The sequence below is a fragment of the Mesocricetus auratus genome, unplaced genomic scaffold, assembly GCF_017639785.1.
Source record: "Mesocricetus auratus isolate SY011 unplaced genomic scaffold, BCM_Maur_2.0 Super-Scaffold_100010, whole genome shotgun sequence".
Classification (NCBI taxonomy): Eukaryota; Metazoa; Chordata; class Mammalia; order Rodentia; family Cricetidae; genus Mesocricetus; species Mesocricetus auratus.
The window spans coordinates 26,654,218-26,672,651 of record NW_024429194.1 but is presented as its reverse complement, the minus strand read 5'-3'; the positions used below and the strand labels follow the sequence as shown (position 1 = coordinate 26,672,651).

Here is an 18,434-nt window from a genome sequence, read left to right as displayed (position 1 = left end):
GTCAACTGAGCACACTTAACACTGTTCCAGACACAGCGGGATCAATACTGCTCAGTGTTCTCAGACAGTATCTACAGCAGCTAATTTCTTAGAGTAGGAGAGTAGATACCAGGAGCTAAGAGCTGTGGTGAGTTGGAGGGACAGGGCATGGTTAGTCAGTAGGTCCAGAAGTTACATTTACTCCCAGGCTCAGTCTCACAGTAAGTTAACTATAATCAACAATGGTGCATTGTCTACTTGAAAATAGTTAGGAGTATTTTTAACACCATAACGAAATGACAGACAATTGAGGGGGTGGATGAACTAGTTCCTTGACCTGATCAATACATGAAGTACACAAATCGAGTAGATACACTGTGATTATATAGATCACAACCAATGTGATCTCGAAACATCACATTGTATACCAAATGTTTGTGCAACTATTACATATTGACTTTGAAAAAATTTTTAAATATTTTAAAATTAAATAAGTTCAGACTGTACATGTTTCATTGAGATGCAATTGACTCATGTCTTCTAATCTACTGCCCCTTTATCTTTTCTCTAGGGAGCCAAGGGCAACAGAGGCTTTCCTGGGTTAATGGGTGAATCTGGCATTAAGGTAACATCCTTTCTTCAGTCTTTTCCAACTAGTTGGGCATTACCTACCTTCCCAGGAAGAAGGAATTGCAATCTTGGGCTTTATAAAAATTCTTTAAGCAATGTTGAATTGAAGTACATGTTTTAAATCTGTCTTCCGAAGTTTCCACATATAACGGAAGCCGTTGGTATTACTTAGCATTTCATTTGCCCAGCTGAATGTGTCTCGATATTACTACTCAATCCAAAAGTTGCTTCACAGTTGTCTTTGTGAAATACATAGCAGGCTTTTGTGGACTGTCTTCCCTTCCTCTCCACCTTTGACAGTGGTTTCTTTTCCTGTGAGAATGTGTAATCCACGATCTCACTCATTGTGGTTCATAAATCCCTTCCAGTCTGTCTTTCTAGATTTCAATCTCCTTTAGATTGTTGTTATTGCTATACTACCCTTCGTCTCACTTTTATTTATTTATTGTGGGAAGGCCCATGAGGCAGAGCACCCTTGTGGAGGTCAGAGAGGACTTATTGTGAGTTGCTTCTCTCTTCTACCATGTGGGTTTGGGGAATCAACTTGGACAGTCAGGCTTGATGACAAGTGCGTTCACCCACTGAACCATCTTGCCTGTCCATATGTATTGCTTTTTTAAAAAATTACGTTTTTATTAGCGAAGTATTGAGATTAAAAGCTGTGACTTGACCATTGGCTGGGAATCTAAGAGGACCAAGGAGTGAAACATTCTCAGTCTCCAGGCATGACTTGATAAATATGTGCAGTGATAACTATGGACGCCGACCAGACATCCTGTCAATCTTGTGGAAAGACTGCTCCTCTCGGGTCTTTTCCCCTGCCTCTCCCTCTAACAGTGCTGGCTATGACAGTGCTGACTGAGCCTTTGTAGAGCAAGCTGGTTCACTCTTGTGTTAGACAGGGAGATTTCCCCATGGACTAATGTAAACTTATTTTGTTGATCATTGATAGCAGTTTGAAAAGACATGAAAGACCTTTGTGGTCTTTTTTTTTTCTTTTTTAAATCACACTTATTTGAATGCCTTAGAGTAAATAATAACAGGACCCAGGGAAAAAATTGGTGTCAAGCATACTTGCTAAAATGAAAGGACAGATAAACATCTCAAGAAGGCTCTCAAGGAAGAGATAAAACAATGTTCTGGGTGGTTGAAGTTGACACTAGCTGGCTCGGGACTCTCACTGTAGTTAAGTATCAGGTCCCTAAGAGGAGGCTATCAGAAAAGGCTGACAGCAGCAGTGATCCATCTGGTCCTCTGAGGTCATGTAGTCTGGACCCTGGGACCTCAGCCTGGGACATGTGTCCCTGAAAGGTCACAATCAGCTAACTGTGTAGAGTATTCCACACCACGTGCTTCTGAGATGCTGCCATTGTCCACAAATAGTTCACATGTACAAAGATGTATGTTCACATTCAATGTCTGCCTTTTAATAATAAGAATTTTGAATTGCCCTCTTGAAGCAAAGGAGGTCGGTACACTGACGGTTAACTACAACCTTGGCCTGGCTATACGACGACTACAGTCTGTGTGAGAATGTGGACACACAAGGCATGTGACCATTCAGAAAAGGGGACACTGGCCGGGCGGTGGTGGCGCTCGCCTTTAATCCCAGCACTCGGGAGGCAGAGACAGGCGGATCTCTGTGAGTTCGAGACCAGCCTGGTCTACAGAGCTAGTTCCAGGACAGCCTCCAAAGCCACAGAGAAACCCTGTCTTGAAAATCAAAAAAAAAAAAAAAGAAAGAAAGAAAAGGGGACACTGAGGGAAGGAGGAAAACAGACAGGCTAACATTCCCTTCTTCCCAGCCTTGCAGACAAACTCCACCTAGGCAATGCCTGGCCCGGAAAATGACTTAAAAGCAATGACCCTGTAATCTGGTTTGCACATTAAACCTAAATGACACAATCTTGACTATTAACTTATTGTCAAACCTTGCATTTTGTTTTTTTAACTATGCTTCATTGGGCTTGCATATTCATCTGTAACTGTCTTCTATACAGGGATGGAAAGGAGACATTGGCCCTCCAGGATTTCCTGGTCCAGTAAGTGTAACTAGAAATAACAACATCAAGTTCCTTCAAGTACTGAGCAAGTTTTGAATCAGCATATCTCATTCACTGTTATGATGAATATGAGAGCATTTACATTTTTATCTAGCCAAGGCAAATAACTGATGTCATTATTTACCCATGTGGCAATAGATAAATATTTTGATTTGATTATGTTTGAGTCCTAGAATGTACTAATAAAGCCCATCTTGGACTCAGAACAAGAAACAAAAAACAAAAAAACTTGGCTTCGTCACAGTTTGTCCAAGGTGACCCTGTGTTCTCAATGTGGAACAAGAAGGCTGCTGGGTACCTAGGGATGAGAGAGCCTGGTCCTTCCTTTGGCATCGACCACTTTTAACAGCAGGCAGCTGCAGCTCAGCTTCAGGCAGGTCAACAGGAATCAGTCCCTACAAAACCCAAGCTCCACCACACTGGGAGCATCACCATGCCTAACAGACATGAATTTGATGATCCTGCAGGGCTCAGGAGAAGAATGGGAGGGACTGCTGGCTCTCAGGTCTACTGATGCTTTCAAAGCAGTCAGTCTCCTAGCCAGTTTGCTGAGCAGGGTTTGTATGTCTGACTGTACAGACTGTACACATGACCCAGGATGGCAAGAGTCATGGGATGCATCTCATTAAAAACAATGTCATTCTCAAGGCTGGAGAGAGGTTAAGAGTGCCTACTGGTCTTTCAGGGGAACTGAGCTGGGCTCTTAACACCCACACTTGGTAACACATAATCACCTGTGACTCCAGCTTCAGGGGATCTGAGCCTCTAGCCACTTTGGGAATCTGTACCTATATACACATACTCCCCATCCCCACCCCCACACATGCACACACACACACACACACACACACACACACACAATAAGTGAGGTGCTGAAGAGATGGTCAGAAGTGAAGAAAAAGCAATTAACTGGTCTTTGCAAAGACAAGTGGATTGGATCCCAGCACAAACACAGTGGTTCATAACTATCTGTAACTCCAGTTCCAGGGGATCCGATGCCCTCTTCTGGTCTCTGGGTGCCAGGCACTTAAGTGGTACACACACATATATGCAGGAAAACCCTCACATACATAAAATAAGTTGTTTTTTAAAATTCAGTTCTCAGACCCCCCCACAAGCCATATAACTTACTGAATGAAGGTGGGTCCCAAAAATCTGTATCTTTCTCTTTCAGATGCAACTCACTCCCCCAAAAAAGCTTTTATGGACCTGCTAGGAAAATCATAGGCCATAGCAGAGACCAATATCCAGCAGCTGTACAGATAACATTGTGGAACTCATGACAATCACTATTATGTCATTGTTACTGATAACTTTTTAATTTACTATTCGAGACCTAAATAAAGGCTCTTGTTACTTTATTTTTCTAAGTCAATGAATACATAAATGTGCTAGTTGAGTCACATCATAAAACGTATTTCTAGGGCTAAGGGTACAGCCCTGTGGCCCAGTGCTTGCATGCACAAGGCCCTGAGTTTGATTCCCATCACAGAAAGAAAGAACAAAAAACAAAAAGACTTTTAGAAAATGTAATTAAATAAAATGTAGTTCTAGTGGAAAGCCCATGATATAAATAATGATATCAGAATGGTCATCTTTGTCATGGACATGACCACTATATTTCTGCTAATATGAAAACCTCAGAACTCAGGAAAACAAGGAAATTCCTTTTTAGGTCAAAATGAAGAGAGTGAAGTAAGCAGCAGGGTTGGCGAGCAGTCCTCCAGTAACTTCCCTGTTTATTCCTTGCCTTCTCCTTTAAGACAGTATATTATGACGTGTCGTACCTGGAAAAGGGAGATAAAGGAATGCCAGGCCCACCTGGGCCCAAAGGTGCTCGTGGCCCACAGGGTAAGGACACGTTTCTTTCCAAAGCCTTTACTATCATTGTTCTGTCTTTCTTTCAAAGTGATGAGCAGTGTTTATTTATAGAACTCTGATAGTTTCCAAGTGAGAGAGGAAGGGGAATTCCTACTTTACACAAGTGGAGGTACTTTTTGTGCTTCCAATTTTCATGTTTTACTTGAAAATTATGTAAGTAGTATACCTTACAAGTTAAATGGTTACTACAATGATATCCTCATAGAAGATTTAAACAGTGGGTAGGGAGTACCTATAACTTTGCAAGCAATTAATTGATGTAATGTATTCTCAGGTCCCAGTGGTCCCCCTGGAGTTCCTGGAAGTCCTGGTATGTTTGTTGTTTGTGTTTCTTTGAGTACACATAAAGAATGCTACTAAAATGGGAAAAACTATTGTTTTTTTCAAGTTCATATTATTTATAAAAGAAATTCCCATTTATGGATCTAAATGAGTTTCTAGCTTCTTAACAGTTATATTTGTGGCCTATGTTGGAAAAGTGGCAGACACTGAAACAAACAGATAAAGCAACTCTCAAGGATTTTAAGTGTAAGCATATGACTTTGGGGTATGAGCAGGAGCCCTGATTTTCAGAGGTGGCACAAAGGTAGAAAAACATTGACGTCACAGCAAGAAGGTTGGTTGAAAATAGCTGTTTGTGTTAAATAATACAAGGCCTACAGGGATACTTACATTGTTTTTTATCTACATATTTTATTTCTTAATGAAAATTCACCGAAGTAACAGGAAAAAATCAAGATCATTTTGTTCTAAGGAGATGATAATAAAACTAATACAGAAAGCAAAGCTGAGGCAGAGAAACACAGGGAGTAATAGCAACCCCGGATGCTGATTGGCTCGGGCTACAAACATCTCTCTTCTAACATGCACTGTGTTACCTAGGACCATCACTTGCAGGCACTGTACAGCACTGCCCCCCCCCCGACAATATACCTGGCAGCCCCAGATTCCCCCTGTGCATCAAGGTGCATGAACACTCCTTGCCTCTGACAAACCGGATACCTACATTGTAATGAAACTTTTTCTGTAAAATTGTTTATGGTTTTTTGCTGGGTTTTTTGCTTGCTTGTTTTTTGATGTTGTTGTTGTTTAGCTTTTTTGTTTGTTTGATTCTTTGCTTTGATTTTTGTTTTTCAAGAGTTTCCCTGTGTAGCCCTGGCTATCCAGGAACTCTCTTTGTAAACCAGGCTAGCCTCAAACTCACAGAGATCCGCCTGCCTCTGCCTTCTGAGTGTGAGGAAAGGCATGCACCATGTCTGACACTTTTTCTCTAAAGTTTTATACTTTCATCTCTGTATCACTTGAACATTTACCCTCCAAGAGATAAAGACTAGCATCAGAGATGTGTCCACAAAAACCCATCAATGGTGACTGCACCATGTTCTTTTTAAAGGAGGCAAATTAACAGATATAGAAAATGACAAATGTTGTATGTGCCTGTATATACCTGCTACACACACACATGTATATATACTTATATATGCATGTTACTGGTGGGTCTCTCCTGAAGCTAAAATGTATATAGGTTTATGTATAGATGTTAGCAGTGAGCAGCTCCTGAAGCTAGAATGTGTATAGACTTATGTATGCATGTTAGCTGTGGGTAGCTCCTGAAGCTAGAATGAGCAGCATCCTCATAAAGACTCAAGAAGACTTCCTTCCCCATCCCAAGCCCCTAAGGCAACCACTGTCTCCTTTATGAAGGCAGTGAACAGAAAACTACAAGATTTTGAAGTAGATAATGATCAGAAGGATTTGGTTTTAGGCTCAATTAACAACAAGCTGGTTTCTTAGCCCTTTGGTGGCGATATCACTCCTCCTAATAGTTCAATTGTTTAAGAGGCAGAACACAACATGCTGACTTAGAGTTGGGTCTATACCATCTAGCCTAGTGTCTCTATGCAGATATGCCTGCCCTTTCCCCACCTTTATATGGTGGAAATACATTTTAATTACAACTTGTTCTTTCTCATTTCGGGGTGCCAAAATTAAGCATCCTCTAGTCTCTAATTTTAAAAAATCTATAAAATAACACACGTGCAAGAACTCCTCACAAGCAATTATACATGAAGTCTACAGCACAGCCCAGACCCTGTTTCTGCTCCTTGTAATAAACTACACAAGTCATCTTGTTGAAATGGGATGTTTTGCACAGCGTCTTAATATGATGTGATCTAACAAAGCCACCAAGGAAGGAAGGATAGTCACCTTTTATTTTATAGGCTTTATGTGGCTATCAACGGTATAATTCTTATAAATAAGAATGTATCTTTCTGTTTTCAACTGAAATATAAACATATTCATCAGAAAAAAATTGTAACAATATAAATGTTTCTTTCTTCCAAGGACCATCAAGGCCTGGCCTCAGAGGACCCCCTGGATGGCCAGGCTTGAAAGGAAGCAAAGGCGAGAGAGGACCCTCTGGAAAAGACACTGTGGGTCCTCCAGGACCCCTGGGCTGCCCTGGTTCACCAGGTCTGCCAGGTCCACCAGGACCTCCAGGACCTCCAGGTAAATATAGAAAATGGACTATTTAGGAGTCACTTGTCCTATGGCAGATAGGTGACACAGAACTTCCTAAGAACAACCACTTAAACCCATCTAAATGCAGACACAGTACATGTGCCTGTGTATAAACCTAGAAAGTATAAGTAAAACAATATATCTTTGGAAGAATTGGTCAGCATGCATCTTCTCAGTTGTAGATAAACTTCCAAAGGTTCAGCTTCCACCAGAAGAATGGAGGAAATGCATGTAAAATCATATGAGTATTTAAAATTTGCTTTTTGGAAGAACTCAAATAAAAATCAACTCTGTGTGTGTGTGTGTGTGTGTGTGTGTGTGTGTGTGTGTGTGTGTGTGTGTGTGTCTGGCGGTGTTGTTGTTGTTTTGTGTTGTGTCAGTGTTGATCATTGAACCAAGGGCCCCATGCATCTCTTGCTTGTCAGACAAGCACTCTAACCACTGATATACCCAGACAAAAAAACTGATCTCTGATGGTGTCTTTTCCTAGGTGGCACAGTTTTCCACCCAGGTCCACCTGGTGACCATGGAGTGCCAGGCAATATAGGACCCCCAGGAGACCCAGGAATTGATGGGCCCAAAGGTTTGTTCAAACCCAGTGTTATTCTATTTAAAAAGCCCACTTCCATCACCGCTTCACCAATCCAAGCAGCAGTGATCTCAACTAGTCAGAGAATGACTTCTTTTCCACTTGTCTGTAAATTGGTAACCCATTTAGCTTGCAATGAATTGCTGGCTAACCCTAAGTGAGAGTCTAGCCTAACAGCACAGGGAGAAACTGAAACAGAAGATGCTTTGGGTAGATTCTTCGGCTTTCCTCTCTCAATGAGTCATAGCTCAGAGAGTATATAAGGAAATGTAAATTAATACTGTGATTAGTTTCACAACATTAAAAACATATTGAAATAAATGGGGGTCCTTTCTGACCAGTTTGTGTGGCTTGGAAACTGATGCATGCACTGTCCCAATGCAGGAGAACCAGGCCTTCCGTGTACACAGTGCCCTTGCATCCCAGGGCCTCCTGGTCCCCCTGGGTTTCCAGGATTAGACGGTGACAAAGGAATTCCAGGTATTGAACAATTTGCCTGAAATTTTGTAACTTTGTAGGGACAGGAAAGTAAACAGACTGGGACATTGGGAAGGGTGTTAGGTTGCCTGGCTATCATAATGAACTTAAAGAAAGAGTTCTAAAGACAACTATGTTACCATGAAGTCAGTCAAAATCTCATAAGCCTAGCATGTTTTTCCCAGTTCCATTTGGGTAGCTGATTTCTAGTGAAGGCTCTTCTCACCTGGGAATTGTAAAGAGTGTCCCGCAGGGGACCCACAGATAAAGCAAGCGAACTACCTTGCCAAACACGCAGCCCTCCTCAGTCCCACCTTTGAGAGAGTCCAGGATATATTCGGGATTTATTTTTCTTGTAAGCACATGAGTGCAATTAAACATTAGCAGCCATGCTCACAGCCCTGGGGGTGATAGTAGTAAGAAGCCCTGAATGGCACATTCAAGAGGCCTGTCAGTCACTCGGCTCTAGCCTATTATACTCCAGCATTAAAACAAAGTATAGCCTAGACAGATAATAGTCAAAAAGGTTTTGAAATGGGTCTATATATCTACACTTATTGGCATGTACAGTATATGATTCTAAAATAGCACTTATGAATCTATGGTTATAAAAATTTATAACATATACTAAAATTGAGCAAATGTTAACTTTCTGGTGGTAGATTCACAATTTTTCTACTGCATACTTTTCTTCAATGAGCATGTATTATCTTTATTACAAGAAAAATAAATATATATGTCCTTAAAATTACAAGGTTGTCAGGGCCAGGAAGCTGGGATCTAAGTGCTCCTGTGGTTGACAACTTTTGACTGCGTGGCTGGTTCAGAGTGAAAATTCTCTTTCTGTCCTCATAAGGAAATGTTGTGTTTTCTCCATACACGGCTCTGCTCAACAGATCATAATACATTGCTTTGCAGGAGCACGAGGCACACCTGGTATGAAAGGAAACCCGGGGTCCCCCGGAAGTGCAGGTCTCCCAGGATTTGCAGTAAGATTTCATGGTTATAAACTCTAGCTTCAGCTTGGAAAGCCCAGTCCTCTGGAAACATGACTGCACCTCACTTGGGTCAGCAGTCGATGTCAGAGTGTAGGTTTTTAACTGAGAGAACTGAAGTGCTTCACGGGTACTTGTTGAATAAATGAGCAAATCAGTGAATTTATTTATCCACATGTCATTTTTAGTGGTAGCAGAAACAGAAATTAGGTCATTGCCTGGGGCTGAGTGTGGAAACAGGCATTGGTGATGAATTTGAGGGTATTTGGGGGAGCAATGAAGATGTTTTAATGCTGACTATGGTTAATATCACTGAATTTTACTGATAATTATATGTATACATATCTATTTACATATATACACATGTAAAGGATCAATTTTATGCTATGTAGTTTATACCTCAATATATCTTTATATACCTTTTTATCTCAATATAGCTGTTAAAATGACTGATCATGTGTCATTATACTATGCCATACGTAACCCTGTAATTAATTCTATTCATTATAATGAATTAGAAAGTTATATTTGATAAGTAAGAAACACATGTTAAAAATTATTAACACTGAAACAGTCTGAATTATGATGATGGTATGCCATGTAGAATTTCTACTATGTCAATGAAGTAATTATTGTTTGTATCATATTGACTTATACTGTCTAGGTAGTTTTTTTTCAGTTTGGGAAGTTAAAAAAATACAAAGTAAATAAATGACATGATATTTGTAACACACAAAAAATTCATGTTAACAGTTAAGATGGTGGATTATACCTGTAATCCTAACACTGGATACTGAGACAGGATTTCTGTGACTTCAGCCTGGTTCACAGTTTGAGTCTCTGTCTTGAAAAGCAACGCTCCCCCTCCACCAACAGTAATGTATGCTAAATGACATCCATGTTCTAGTATTTACCCCTAGAGCAGAAGAGAGACACCGAGACTAAGGAGGGCACTGGGCTGTCTACTTTTCAGAGAGCGGTGTCATGGGTCATTGTGTTACAATAACTAATCAATCTCTAACATATGTATTTAATAGTATGTGTATATTGGGTGTTTATATAAACACACAACTACATATGTTTGTCAACATGTAAATATTAAATGTGTTTTAGGGGAAACCCATGTTTATTAAAATTCAAAAGTTCTTATTGCTAATGTTTTTAAGACTGACCAAGGACAGCTCTACCAAAACAGAAAGCCACTCACTTTTGTATCGCCATAGGGATTCCCAGGGGACCAAGGACACCCAGGACCAAAAGGAAGCAAAGGTGAAACACCTCTACCCTGGGGGCAAGAGGGTGACCCAGGTGATCCTGGGCTCAGAGGCCTGCCAGGGAGAAAGGGCTTCGATGGAATTTCTGGAAGTCCAGGAGCAAAAGGACTGCCAGGACCTAGAGGTGAACCGGTTCGTATTTAGGATTTTTTTTTAACATTTTCACTCTGTAGCAAAATGCTCACAAACTGGGAGATAATGTGATCACCAAAAATACATAGTTCTTCACCCTAGCCACAAAACAAGCATCAAAATAGCAGTAGTAATCCAAGCAAATATTCATAGCATTTTGACAAAATAAATAAGCTCTTTTCAGTGGCTCAGTCCAACTGAAGCTCTACACTGATAGCGACTCTGGTTCACACCTGTATCTCAATACATGGATCTAATTCAATGTAGAAAAGCGCCAACACATAGGTAGAAGACATGGCTCACTTGGCAGAGCTCTTCCTAGCACAGAGGAAACTCTGGATTTGATCCTCAACACGGGATAAACGAGGTGTGGCTGCACATATCTGCAGTCCAAGCTGGAGGAAGTCAGAGCAGAAGCTCAAGGTCATTCTTAGCTACATAGAAAGTTCTAGGTTATTATGGGATGTGAGATCCATCCTCAAAAAATAAAAACTAAAAATAAGGAGAGGGGCAGGGCTGTAAAGAAGAAGGGAAAAGGAAACAAGACAAAATTGCTAGCAAGGGAAATTTTTAGTAAACATCCTGGGGTCGTTCTCATTCTTCTAAGCAAATGCATGAAAGATACAATATTGGCTGGGTGGTGGCGCATGCCTTTAATCCCAGCACTCGGGAGGCAGAAGGAAGTGGATTTCTGTGAGTTCGAGGCCAGCCTGGTCTACAAAGTGAGTTCCAGGACAGTCAGGGCTGTTAGTCAGAGAAACCCTGTCTCCAAAAAATAAAAACAATAAAAAACAGGATACACTATTTAGGGATATATTAGTCAAATGAAGAGATAAAATGTTTAAAACATTTCTGTTAATATAAATATTATTTTCATGGTATAGAATTTTTCACACATTCAACTGAATGTGTCACAGAGTGACATGCCACAGGTCTGCCACGATATACCTGTGAGAAATTTGCCCAAATTAATCTACAAAATGCCAGCTTTTCCACTTTTCCAAAGGGTTAATCAGATTTATCCAATAAAAAGGTTCTTATGTGGGACAGTTTGAGGAAACTTGATAAGAAAGTTTGAAGATTCTCTCTCTCTCTCTCTCTCTCTCTCTCTCTCTCTCTCTCTCTCTCTCTCTCTCCTCCACCTCCTCCTCTCCTCTCCTCTCTCTCTCTCTCGTCTCCTCTCTCTCTCTCTCCTCTCCTCTCTCTCTCTCTCCCTTTCTCCCTTTCTCCCTTCCCTCTCTCTCTCTCTCTCTCTCTCTCTCTCTCTCTCTCTCTCTCTCTCTCTCTCTCTCTCTCTCTCTCTCTCTCTCTCTCTGTGTGTATGTGTATTTGTCTGTCTCTCTGTCTCTCACAAACACACACGCCATTCATTAACAGATTCTCTAACAAGGTGAATCTGACTCCCCCCAAATGTAGATATGGTAGGCAGTTTTTCCTGGTGCATCTACAGGCCCAGGGAATCTCAGAAAGCCTCACTAGTCCCCCTATTTGGGCTAATACCAATCTGTGGTAAGGAGATACTGAACTGAGACACTACCAAACGTGTTCCTGTTGTCACAGGCCCTAAGTGGAAGGAAAGGGGACCAGGGACCTCCAGGGGCTCCTGGAATACCTGGGCCTCCAGGACCTGCAGGACCAGCTGGACCACCAGGCTATGGATCTCAAGGAGAAACAGGTCCAAAGGGAATGCAAGGAGTTCCTGGATCCCCGGGACCACCTGGAGAAGCCGGTTGGTTAGTTTTTTTCAAGTCTTGCTTTTCTGTGAAGTGGGGATGGTCCCACAGCTAGCAAAACTCCTTCAGAATAATGAATATAAACATAAATTTGTTCCTGACAACTATGTCTCCTCAGATATTGGGAAGAGCCAAGTAAAGACATGACAGAGAAAATCCATGTCCTCTGTCACAGGCAGTTCGTCTGAAACTTCCTGTAATCATCGGTATCTAAGGGTTGAGTAGAACTCAATTACAAGGCACTTGGGGGAGGCAAAAAGCAAAAAATAAATCACTAAATAAATAAAATTAAATTAAAATAAATTGACCTGAATAAAGTGTCTTCCCTTGGATCTGTGACTCCAGGTTACAAACAAAACTTCAAAATAGCTAAGATAGCTGAAAAATCATTGATAATAGTTTTAAAGCCCATGTGTTGCTTGGACCTATAGGTGCTGAAAATAATTCTCTGTCCAGGAGAAACAGGTCCGTATCATGGGAAGTTTTCAACAAGGAATGCCTGCATCACTTTTATGATCACTTTAGACAATGGTTGCTAGGATACCCATGCTGTCAGAATCATCATAATATATTCTCTATACTGAGATTTGGGTACCATGGTGTTCATATATGTCATTAAGTGAATACATATTTTTATCCACATGTGTGTAAAGCTTGTTTTATGGGTTTGGGGGGGTTTGTTGTTGTTGTTTTATTTTTAACTTTGGAGGCTGTTGTCCTCACCCAGGGATATGCACACTGTATGAAAAGTTCAAACCTACCCCATTAGTGGATTTTTGTGGCCCAAAAGTTAAGAATGGTTCCTACATCTTTTTTAATAATTGAAGAAAATTTTAACAACATTCTGTTACACAAAAAAAATTTATCAAATCCAAATTACAGTGTCTGTACATGATATTATTGGAATTTAGCCATACTTCTGTGTTCTCTATGGCTACTGCACAATTTGTAGTTGTAACAAATCAGAACTACAAAACCTAAATAATTTTCTGTCTGAAACTTTATGTAGTTTATTGGCTCTTGTTTAATCTTTCATCCAACCCTCTTCTGTTCTTTCTAAATATGAATATCATAAATTGAGGAGCTCATTATCATAAAGTACATTATCAAATGTTCCCCTCATGTACTGGAACCATACATTTTTCATTATTATTCATGTACAGCTGTGAGAAGACTAATCACAAGCATGGTTTAATATTGGCCACTATGTTCAGAACATTGCCTTGAATTTATCTGCTAGGTAACCATTATTTCCACAGTGACAGATAGGAAACCTCTCAAAATGGTTAAGAAAAGTGTCCAAGCTCATGGAGCTTGCAAACATTGTGACAAGCTTCAAACTTGCTGTTTTGTTCAATATATCACATTAGCTTTCCATGAATACCAGCCATCCAATAAACTGGTACCCTACCACTATTCTCCAGCTTCATTCTTAGTATCAATTTCTTGAACAAGCAAGCTTTCAAGCCTGCTTGGCTATTTTAAGATAATAATAATTTTTATTTTGTTTGCATTGGTGGTTTGCCTGCATGCATGTCTATATGAGAGTGTCAGACCTTGGAGTGACCGACTGTTCTTCCAAGAACAGTCATTGCTCTTAACCTATCTCTCCACCCCCTCCCCAATTGCTGGATTATTAAGTAAAGCAAGGCTTAGGCAGATGCCAATAAATATTTGCAGATCAATTAGAAAAGTTTCTGAATACTGGTTACCCCTAAACTACTTCTAAGACCCTTTAAAAACAGAGATTGGTTTTATTTTCCTTGGGATGTGTTTATGATTCCCTTAAAATAGTTCCCACTGTTCTAAAAACATACTTTAATATGCAACAATTTTGTTACAATCATGGTTTTTTTCTTAAGGTCTTAAAGGAGAACCTGGCACATCAATACCAGTTCCAGGTCCCCCAGGACCTCCAGGGCCCCCTGGTCAGGCTGGCCACCGTGGTCTACCTGGTGAGTACCCCACATACCAAATACCGTCCAAGTCATCAGCTGGTGCTCTCACTTTCCTGAGAAAATACTACTCCTTTAGAAGGAAAAATTACATTTTTTGGGTCTGAAAGAGAGCAAAAGTGGAAGCCATTCTGAAAAGCAAGCTGGCAGGAGGCTTTCTGTTGTCCTTTGAGGTTACCTACACGCTCCCCTGGAGCCCCCAATGCTACACTTCCAAAAGAGAAGGGATACAGTTGCCTATAGAGGTTAGGAGAAGAATGATCCCTATGACTTCTGGTGGAAGAGCAAGCAACACCTGTGGATCATGGTGTTTCCTACAGCAGCCTCAGTTTGAAACTTGATTTCTTTGCTAAAGTGGTTGGAAATTTAATTTTGATTTTCAGAGGAAGACATATAGGTCAAGACATGAAGACATATAGGTCAAGATATTTAGGATTTTCTTAAAGAATGGCGGGAGTGGTGTGTGTGTGTGTGTGTGTGTGTGTGTGTGTGTGTGTGTGTGTGTGTTGTTATTGTTTTGAGACAGATTTCTCTGTGTAAGCACCCTAGTCGTCCTGGTACTTGCTTTGTAAGCCAGACTGGCATGAACTCACAGATAGTCTGCCTCTGTCTCCAGAGTGCTGGGATTAAATGTCTTCCCACCACTGCCTGGCTAAATTACATTTTTAAAATTTGTAGCAGCTCCTGACCTCTAGTCCACTGAATGGGAGTGGGAAGAACCACTGAGATTACGTTAAAAATTATTTTACAATTTCCAGAAAGTGCTGAGAGGACACAGAGAACACAGACATTTCTTTTGGGAAACAAATGAAGGGAAGTCACTGGTGTACATGTATGTGTTTTTAAGGTTTGCCTGGACCTGTGGGAAAATGTGATCCTGGTCTTCCCGGACCTGATGGAGATCCAGGACTCCCAGGAGTTGGATTCCCTGGGCCTCCAGGACCTAAGGGTAAATTAAAACTGTAGAATATAAGGTTCACTGTGGAGATTTTGAAGCTATAACCATGGATACTGAATAAAATAGGAAATAGCTATGATGTGTTGTCCAAATGAAGCTTTCCAAGACTCTTCAGAAGTCTTAGGACAATGTTTGGTGAAAAGAGAATTCACATGGATTCATGCAATATCATCTCAACCATACTTTTTTCCTTTGTCGCTTTTAACTTATTTTGTGCACCGTCAAGAATAGGAAGTACATGTGGAAGTCAGAGGACAATTGCCAGACTCCATTTTCTCTGTCTTCCATGTGGGTCCCAGGACTTGAACTCAGGTCATCAGTCTTGACAGCAGGAAACTTTATATACTAAGCCAATACACAGGCCCACCAATCATACTTTTTTAAAAGCACAGACAAAACAAACAAACAAAAACTCTGGAAGGTAATTTACCAAAACGGTAACAGTAATTCTTTCTGGCTATAAGAATTTTTATTTAATTCTGCCCTTCTTAGATTAATATATTTCTTGACTTCACACATTTTTAAATAAGAAATGAACTATTATAATAACAAAATGAGCTGGGGCTATAGTACGGCAGTGAGTGTGTGATTAGCATGGATGAGGCGCTGGATTCTTTGCATAGCATCAAACAAAACAAAACCCTAGGCTTCCCTGTGAGCATGAAAGTAATTAGAGTAGCTATTTTGCTTTAAGAAAGGATGAGAGGGGTTGGAGAGATGGCTGAACAGGTAAGAGCATATATTGCTCTTACAGAAGACTGGAGTTTGATACCCAGAACCTGTGTCAAACATCTCTCTCACGCATCTCACACGTGCCTGTAACTCTAGCTCCAGGGGGAACCTGGTGCCTCTGGTGTCTGTGTGTGTCAGCACTCATATTCACATGCCCACATACATATACATAATTTTAAGATGGTAAAATATGTCTTTTTGACAAGAAAAAAGAGAGATTCTGCTTTCATCAAAACAGAAACACCCCCAAAACTCCAGCTGCTTATATTGAATAATAATTTGAGCTGCTCCTCTGATAAGCACATCAAGTAAAATCATGGCCAGGATCCATAAAACAAAACAAATAAAAAACCGTCAGGCTGTGGACTATTATGCTTTTCACAACTGCCTAAATTGATTGTTAAAAATACAATCGTTTTGATATTTTACCTCTTGTTAATAAGTCACTGTTAATTATTGCACATAGAGCTATCCAAGTAAGGGAATAGTTAGTAAATGAAGATACAATCCCACAGCAGTTTTGACTCCAATTTCATGGGCTTCTTCCTTGATGAATTAATGTAGCCTAGCCCATATTTGCCTAGTCCTTCCTGAACCCTCCACTAATAATTTACATGCTAATTTTGCAACTCTGGATTCATTCTCTGGATAGATGTAGCAAACTATGGGAAGCAGAACTATCCTAAGAGTTAGAGGACCTGGGAGTTGTCCTGTAGTTGGGCCAGGGCTCCATAATCTGCATTTTGATTAGTTGAGCTTTGAGTCTTTTTTTTATTGAAACAATTTTCATAGTCAATGCAGTTTTACTTGGAACTCAGTTTTTTGTTTTTATTTTTGAACTTCCAATTTATCAATTGGTTTTATCAACATCCAAACGTTCATACAAGCATCTTTCTATCTGGGTACCTCATAAATGTATTTGATAAAGGAAATATTGCTCATAAAGTGTCTATGAGACTAATCTCTAATGTTTATTGCTTTTGTTTTGTGCTTTCTATAGGAGACCAAGGTTTCTCAGGAACAAAAGGGTCACCTGGTTGTCCTGGGGAAATTGGAAAGCCAGGCCATCCTGGAGAGCCAGGCCACCCAGGAGCCAAGGTCTGCAACCACAAAAACACAGGCTGATTTCAGGGAGGGGCAATCATAATCAGCAGTTGTAATGTCCTTATCAGACAAGACACTTGGGGTTTAGAAATTTTCAGCATATTTATAGATAAAGATATGGATTTTTCAGGACATTTATAGATATTAATTTTTACGTTGCTGTGGATACTTGCATTTCTATTACTTTATTAATGACCTCATAGACATTCAGCATGTATAGGGGCACTCATGCTCACTTCAATGAGTATAGACTACATATCCTGAAGCAGCATTTTTGTGGCAAGGTCATTGTCTAAAGTTGAATGGGAAGTATTTGTTGAACTGTGGTGTCTATGCAAACAAATTCTGAGCATCCCTAGCAAGAAGAACTGAGAAGCCCTGCATTGGAGACACTAACCTAATGTCTCTGCTACAGGGAGAACCAGGACTAGGCACACCTGGGGAACCAGGAAAACCCGGCTTTCCAGGAGAAAGAGGCAATTCTGGGGAAAATGGAGAAATTGGACTCCCTGGGCTTCCAGGTCTCCCTGGATCTCCAGGAAAAGATGGGCTTGATGGGCCTCCAGGTACAACACCAAGTGGTTTTACCTTTCTCTTCAGTGAGATCTAGTGTAGGTGCCCTATGGGGCTCTAAGCACTTCCATCTTGGTGAATAAATCAGAAAAAAAGGCTTAGCTCTTTTTCCATTCAATGTGGCTGTTCTATGTTCCTCCCCTCCTTACTTCTTTCTTCTTACATGAGTGTCCTCTATATGGGCATGTTGATAGTATTAAATATAGGTGTGCTTTGGGAAGGGGAATTTACAGAAAGATGAGGAGACAGCAACACTGGAACCTTGTGCTTCCATACCTGATCAAACACCTGGACTGTCTTTTGCAGGAGATCCAGGAGAGTCTGGACCACCTGGAGCAAAAGGGCCCCCAGGGAGTTGCACACAAGGACCCAGGGGTGCCCAAGGACTTCCAGGATTAAATGGATTGAAAGGACAACCAGGTAGGAGGAAGGCCTCCCATTCAGGAACTAGGGAGGCAGGTGATGTGGCCTCAAGTTCTGTACTGTGCTGTTTAATATGGAAACTGTCCAGCAACAAGTCCTGACTGCTGCTCAGTAAGACGTGTTCCTTTGGAAATGTAATCCTGGCTTTTATGTATATTTCCAATAGCAGTCTCAACTTGACATAGTGAGTTGATTTGTTTCTTTTATATGAGGAAATATTAACTTCATTAACAGATTAGAAGATAAAGATAGACTGGAAAGTAAATGAGTCATTAATATATATATATATTTATATACATAAACTTTCAATCAACATTTTACTTTTAAGACTTCCAAAAAGAAAACAGTAACTTTGTGATGATTAAAACAGAGAAAATGTGCACAAAGCTACCTGTTTAGCTGTAAACTAAAAT

The 18,434-nt window shown here is 40.5% G+C and overlaps 1 protein-coding gene across 1 annotated transcript in view; it reads left to right on the top strand.

Annotated features, from left to right (window-relative positions):
- The window catches only part of Col4a3 (collagen type IV alpha 3 chain), a 123,769-nt gene that overhangs the window by 72,267 nt on the left and 33,068 nt on the right, over nucleotides 1–18,434 (top strand). The window contains exons 17-31 of the mRNA XM_040753221.1: nucleotides 551–604; nucleotides 2,610–2,651; nucleotides 4,436–4,523; nucleotides 4,828–4,863; nucleotides 6,900–7,064; nucleotides 7,567–7,659; nucleotides 8,050–8,145; nucleotides 9,061–9,131; nucleotides 10,361–10,543; nucleotides 12,104–12,272; nucleotides 14,139–14,231; nucleotides 15,079–15,180; nucleotides 16,922–17,019; nucleotides 17,441–17,591; nucleotides 17,905–18,018. Coding sequence (XP_040609155.1) covers nucleotides 551–604; nucleotides 2,610–2,651; nucleotides 4,436–4,523; nucleotides 4,828–4,863; nucleotides 6,900–7,064; nucleotides 7,567–7,659; nucleotides 8,050–8,145; nucleotides 9,061–9,131; nucleotides 10,361–10,543; nucleotides 12,104–12,272; nucleotides 14,139–14,231; nucleotides 15,079–15,180; nucleotides 16,922–17,019; nucleotides 17,441–17,591; nucleotides 17,905–18,018 — 1,555 coding nt within the window. The remainder of the gene's footprint in view (nucleotides 1–550; nucleotides 605–2,609; nucleotides 2,652–4,435; nucleotides 4,524–4,827; nucleotides 4,864–6,899; nucleotides 7,065–7,566; nucleotides 7,660–8,049; nucleotides 8,146–9,060; nucleotides 9,132–10,360; nucleotides 10,544–12,103; nucleotides 12,273–14,138; nucleotides 14,232–15,078; nucleotides 15,181–16,921; nucleotides 17,020–17,440; nucleotides 17,592–17,904; nucleotides 18,019–18,434) is intronic.